This window comes from Coptis chinensis, chromosome 5, assembly GCF_015680905.1.
Source record: "Coptis chinensis isolate HL-2020 chromosome 5, ASM1568090v1, whole genome shotgun sequence".
NCBI lineage: Eukaryota > Viridiplantae > Streptophyta > Magnoliopsida > Ranunculales > Ranunculaceae > Coptis > Coptis chinensis.
The window spans coordinates 19,163,710-19,170,299 of NC_141460.1; the positions used below are offsets into that span (position 1 = coordinate 19,163,710).

Sequence of the window (6,590 nt, forward strand, 5' to 3'; positions counted from 1 at the left end):
ATAGGTACCTTGTCCTTGTCCTTTTCTGAATGTATTTGTTGGTTTGTTGAAACCTGGTGGTGTTTGGTTTTGCGGAATGTTAGTCAATGTGAATTTTGGATGTTGTCTCTATGGTGCATTTGGTATATTGAAATAACATACTTCTTCTAGCTGAAGTGATAATAGGTTTGTGATCAAAGGACAGGTGGCATCTATATGATTTAAGTTTAGACAGAAATTGCATGGTGAGGTATTTACGTTCATGGCAGGATGAGGGGTTTGGTCTTTTTGTTTGGTTGTGAGGGCATCTATCTTTCCTGTAAGGGTTTCAATTAAGGTTTTGATTTCGGGATCTGATTTCACCTCAAAAATACCACTAGCCTTAGATGTACTGGGTTAGGCTATTCTGGAATTGTTTATGTCACCCCAATGGGTACCCTTTTCAGTTTAGTTTTCAAGAAAGGCTAAGGCTTCAGTTGCACCTCTATCCAAAAAATTACCATTACTCATGATGTCGAGGGTTACTTTGTGTTCTGGGAGAAGGCCTTTGAAGAAACATTGGACAAGAGTAGATTTTTCTAGTTTATGGTGAGGACATGAATAGAGTACGTCAGAGAATCTATCCCATGCTTCAGAAAATGTCTCACTTTGACTCTGTCTGAAGAACTATATCTTACTTCTTATCTCTTCTGTTTTCTTCGGCGGAAAGTACTTCTTCATGAAAGTGAACACAACCTTTTTCCCACGTATCGAAAGAGTCATCTTTCTATGAAAGAAGCCAAGCGTGACTCTTACTAGCTAGAGAGAAAGGAAACATTCTTAGCTTAACCTGATCGTCGATGACGCCCGGATGATGAAAAGTTTTACATACTTCATGTATCCAGCGTAGATACTCGTATGGTAACTCGTGTTCTAACCCGTGGAAGATGGGTAGAAGATTAAACACATTTGGTAGATTTCAAAAATTGCTCGTGAGCGGTGTGAGCATATACAAGATGGAGGCCCATCTTGCAACAGTGTGTAGAAGTTGGAGAGAGGCTCAATAGCTTGCACTACTTCGTCAGCCATCTTATGAGATGGAGGACTAGAAATAGGAGATTGTCTAGGGCATCGAGCTCTCCTACGTGAGTAAGTTTTATTCTTGCTAATACTATAAGTGCCTAAACGCAGTATCATACAATTTTAGCAAGACCCCAAAACTATCCTAACATGCGCAAACGGTGCAATGTATGCTCAAGAATTCGAAATTCGATTTTGCAAGTATGGAGTTTTGAAAACTTTGCTTTTGGTCTATATTTTACTATGCCCTGTTTAGAGGAACAATTGGGCGCGAGACTAGGATGGCTCTACTACACGTCTCAGAAGAGTAGACAGTCACTTCATGATATTCGTAAAAATAGTAGAATCCTAAATATTAATGTTAACAACACTAATACGTAATCCTACTGTTCTTACGTTTAAATCAATTCTTCTTACTCTCAAAACATAATCATGCAATATAATGAGTAAGGATTCGTTCCACTCTTAACTGTCTAGACTTAAATTGAATTCAACCAATCAAACCCAAAAGGAACAATGGTGAGAGTAATGATTTGATGTTAAATTTCTATACTACCATTCCCAACACAAGAACAATAATAAGAACATGTCATTATGGAATAAGTAATTAACTTTATAAATCTAATAGAACAATAAGAACAAGATATGATTGAATGAATAACAACTACTTATTAATCTAATGAACAATAAAAACAATGATTCATTACTCAAGAAATAAACTAATCAATTAATGTAAAACTAAATAATGTAAAACTAGATATGGATCTAAAAACTAATCTCTAATGGCTACTTTCTACCTAACCTAATTTAACTACCTAACCTCCTTTTTTTTTTTTTTAACAAAGAGTCAAACTTTTGTTTTTATACTTTCAGATCCAAAAATCGTTCATGGGCTTGGAGCCATGTTTTGGGCCGGAAATTCCGGCCCAAAACCCAATTTCTTTAGTCCAAAATGGGCTCTTCAGCTGCAGTTGGCTTCGACAGATATTTCGTCCACTTTTGCTCCTCTGATTGGGTCAAGGCTTAGACCATTGGAAAGCTCTTTCCAAGACGGTTGTTTTGACATAAGATACTCCCAATTCCGAGGTCTGAGTCCAAAGATACGGTCTTCGGAAGTTCTGCTGACTTGTGCACTGTTTCTGCCCGTGTTGACTTTTCAGCTTTTGACCGGGCTTTACAAAGGCTTTGTCTCCTTGAATCTTGGCCTTTATTCACAGAACTCCTTAGCAACCGACCTTTGCTCCTTTATCTCGCTAAAGTGGACACATTTTTGCACATAATGGACTTTGAAGCCTGAAATGCATAAAAACACGTAATCAGTATTAACTCTTAATTATTACTCACATAATTGGTCTAAAAGTATGATGGTTAAGGGGTTAAAACTACAGTTTTGGACTCTTATCACTTCACCAAGTGGTGTGCTACCAAGAATCTCACTCACGATGAATCTGGGGGAGGGGAGTGAGGAAGGTAGTTGGTCCACCGGAATCTACTAACTGGTTACTCTAAATCCTCGTGGCTATATTTTCGTCTTTTTCTGGAGGAGCGTGACTACTTTGGGCTCTAGTTGATTGATTTTAATTCATTTTTTTTTTGTCTAGGGCTTTCAAGAATCAAGCAATGTTCAATTTACCTACATTAGGTAATGACTTCCTAATGGTTGTTATGTGGCTCAGGTTTAGCCTTATACGCGAATGTAAATTGTAGTGCGGAAATTAAATTTCAAATAATCACGTAAGCATGCTTGAACATATAAGGTATCCTCTTACTTAGGCTTCGAGGAGGTTTAAAATTTACCTCTCAAGATTTGCTTACAAGCTACTTAAGGAGAAGGCGACGTTGGTTGACGCTTGATCTGAGAATTAGGCCCAACCTTTCGAGCTTTACCCTATTTTAAGTTACAATAAAGGCCCACTTAAAAAGCCCACAAGTTGGGTTTTTGATAATTTATACAACTTTGCCTTCAAAGGCCTAAACTTAAAACTAAACTAATATTATACTAATCTAATAGATTAACTAGTTTTAGATTGATAACCTATATTAACTAGAGTCAAATGAACTCAGAGTGTTGATTACCAAGTTGATTCATAGTGTGTGACCTATGATCCACAACTTGCCTCACATACTTGAACTTCCCAAGGCAATTAAAACTTTAATCTATTGGCAACTATATAACTTAAACTAAGTTTAACTCATGTTCATCATAAGGAATCAATCAAAAACCAATTTTTCCAAAAAAAATTGTTTTTCTTTTTATCTCTAACTATTACAAACAAGTTCTACTAACTTCTCCTACTCTATTACAAAATTTGGCCTCGGAGTATAACTATTCATCAAAAACCAACTGAGCTACCACAAACTGGACACACATCTTTGGAGGTGACTGGGTGGTCTCCCTTTATTTAGCCGCACAGTCGCCTGCCGGCGCCGGTGAAGATCTTTCGTCTTTTGGCTGTGTCATCAGCTCCTCTCTATCTTTGTTGTCTCGCAACTTGATTTGTAAGAAAGTAGATTAGTACTGAGAAACAATAAAATAAATGACAAAAAATTAGAAATGGAGAGATGAGAATGATGCTCCATTCTTAGATTCTCAACTAATCACTCTCACTCCTTTATTCTATGACGGTGGCGCCATTTAAAGCTTTAGATAGTGGTGGTAACTTCAAAAGAGTTTGTTTTAGAGGTGAGGTTCATCCTAAATTGAGTTTGAGTGTGGGATTTGTGAAGAAGAAAGGTCGACTCTTGTATTGATTAGATTGGTTTTAAGATAATGAAAACATTGAAAGCTTTAGTTGTTGGTATTGAAATGACTTGAAAACATTGAAAGAAAGACTGATTAAAACTTGGAATAAGAACAACAAGATAAGATTGAAGATTTAAATAAGAACAAGTAAATAACAAGTTTTGATTGAAAGGAAATAAAACAAACAATAAAGTAAAAACTTGAATTGAAAAACTAGACAAGAAATTAAACAAACCAAATGGTTTGATAACTAAGATAATAGATGGGTTCTCTCTCCCTTACTTTTGGGTTATATACCCCTACTTTTGTCTTTTATAGATTTGCCCTTCTCCATTACAAATTAGACACCTCACACTTCACTTTTGCTTTTGCTTTTTGATTTCTTCTTGACCAAGGTAGATTTTAGGAGAATGTCATATTTTGAGATAAGGGCATCCATCTCTGGTCTTCTTATTTGAAGGCTTTGACCTTTGACCTTGACCTTTGACGTTTACCGTTGACTTTGACCGTTTGACTTTGACTTTTTTAGCACTTTTCCATAGCAGCTTCTGGTCTTCATAATAAGTGTGATTAAGGCTCCTTTTGGTATTAAGACGCAACTTTAATGATAAGTGGTATGAAATACTCCATAACCTGAAAAAGGCAATAAAAGCTATTAGTTTTCTTTTTGTTAAGCGTAAGAAAGGCTATAATGTAGCAATATACAGGTAATAAAATGCACATTTGGGAGCTGATCATGTTCCCAAGACAAGCTAATCCAAACCCTAAACCAACAAGCACAGCCTTTAGAGCAACAAGTGACGTGAACGAAGCTGGAGCGCTGAAAACTCTTTCTTAATCATCATATCTACGAGAATTAAATCCTCTTTTCTAATGTATTTCTTTCCCATTCCATTTCATCTTTTGCTTTAAAAGGAATACATCAATAAGGTAACCATACCCTCCATTTAGAGTGTGTGGTTGTCAGTGTCGGAGCCTTAGTCCACGTATATCTCGCATATTCTTTGTAAAACACTTTTAACTCATCGTTTGAGTAAGTGTGAACATGTGGAGTGAGTATACAATTTTTCTTTTCATTATTTTACATTTCTTTTTTAAAAATAGTTGTTTTCTTTGTTATGTTAATGATAGATTCTCGATACATCAATAGTTAAGTGATTTTTCAAAAACAAAAAGGGCAATGGATTTTACACAGACCAACCCCTATAACAACGCAATCTAGGGGCAGTTTAAGATTAGCTTTGCTTACTAAGGGTCACTTATATAATCGAGCCATTTGCCCAAGTTAGGACATTTCATGTCTTGCGTAGTAAATCTCCCAACGCATGTAGCTGAAGCTCTGTCTGTCTATATTGGGTTCGCCATAGAGCCGAATGAAAGTTGCCTGAGATTTTCTATTATGGTTTGTTTTTCATCACAGCTTTCTGAGTACGAGTTTCTTAAAATATCTCTCCATAGTTTTTCAAAACTAGAGGATATAAAAATGAAAGTTATACACCCCGGAGTAACCAAAATCATACCGGATTCAGGTATAATTTTATCTTCTTGTCAAAACCTCTATATGGTTAGAGATATATTTTGCTTGAGAAAATCAACTAAAAAAAAAAGACGAGGCGTCTCCAAACGAGAATTAAACAAATAGAGTAACCCAAAGTGATACTATTCTCCGTTTAATTCTATCTTTTGCCTCCACCTCTCTATTTTGTCTTGAGAATGTGACATTAAAAGACTTAAACTTGTACAAATTTTAAAAAGAGTTTATGAGTATTTAGTACCACATACTTTCATTTTTTTTCCTAAATGGTACCCGTACTTTTTTTCTCGCCTATTAGTACCCTGAACTCTCAATTTGTTTCAGTTAAGTACCTCAGTCGCTTTTCCATCTCATTCCGTCCAATTTCGCTAACGGATTTACTATCCAAATTGACAAATATTTTTCTTTTTTCTTTTTTCACTACATAAAATAACATACGCTACTCCACCAGATGCAAGGTCACCGAAATAACCATTAAGAACAGTGAGTTCCTCCGCAAAAGTACGGTGAGGAGCAGGTTAGGCATCAGGAAATATGAAACTTCCTTGCGAATACTTGACTGATTCAACAGGGAGAGATAGCGAGCTAGCGAGTTCTAGAATCGGTGGAATGGCTAGAAGAAGCTTTGTAGTTCCACAAGTCTTGATGACTATCTTCAAAGAGTAAATAAACAAACTAGACTCGGATAAAACATACGAGTTGAACTCGTCATTTGAAAGCTGAGACACAATAGTGCACCGAGCAGTGCCAAGAATTGAATCTATTTGAGGACGAGTCAAAGCTCGGAGGCCAAGTCCTTGTGGATCAACAAAAATGGGTGCTTCAGATAAATTAATTTCAAGGCATTTTTCAAATCCTTTGAACCCAATAGCAGATTGTGGAGTTGGGTTGTTGTTGTTGGTGTTACAAGTTAAAGCCATGGAATCAGTCAACATGGTCATTGTTTTGAATGAAAGATTGAATATTGGAGTATTAATGAAGAAATGAGGTTGAGAGATTACTGAAAAACAGCTAGCCAGAAAGTTTTTTTGGTAAATTAAAGACACGACTTGAAAACAATGGGAAATCCTACTCTACTGAAAATGGCATTTATTGAAGGCGATCGGGATGGCTTCCTGACGCAGTTGGAGTAAGCAACAGATCGGAACTTTTCTATTCCACCGTTGGGGCGAACATCTTCAATGTTGTAACCGAGGGGTGCTTCGTATTGCAACGAACTACTACTACTAGACTTTTTACCACCTTTCGACTCCATTAAAACATTCACGCTTCTTA

At 36.4% G+C, this 6,590-nt stretch overlaps 1 protein-coding gene and 1 non-coding gene across 2 annotated transcripts; one reads left to right on the forward strand and one right to left on the reverse strand.

Moving 5' to 3' along the window:
* The first annotated feature begins 559 nt into the window (after nucleotides 1-559).
* LOC147496996 (small nucleolar RNA R71) lies at nucleotides 560-665 on the forward strand. Its single transcript, XR_015197292.1, has one exon. It is a non-coding gene; the product is annotated as a small nucleolar RNA R71 (small nucleolar RNA).
* Nucleotides 666-5,833: 5,168 nt separating this feature from the next.
* On the reverse strand, nucleotides 5,834-6,256 carry LOC147496997 (S-adenosylmethionine decarboxylase proenzyme-like). Its single transcript, XM_086562723.1, has one exon. The coding sequence runs from the start codon at nucleotides 6,254-6,256 to the stop codon at nucleotides 5,834-5,836; it is 423 nt and encodes a 140-aa protein (XP_086418849.1).
* Between the last annotated feature and the right edge of the window lie 334 nt (nucleotides 6,257-6,590).

Excerpts from the sequence above, each read along its gene's own strand:
- LOC147496997 (XM_086562723.1), bottom strand. The coding sequence starts at position 6,256 with ATGACCATGTTGACTGATTCCATGGCTTTAACTTGTAACACCAACAAC.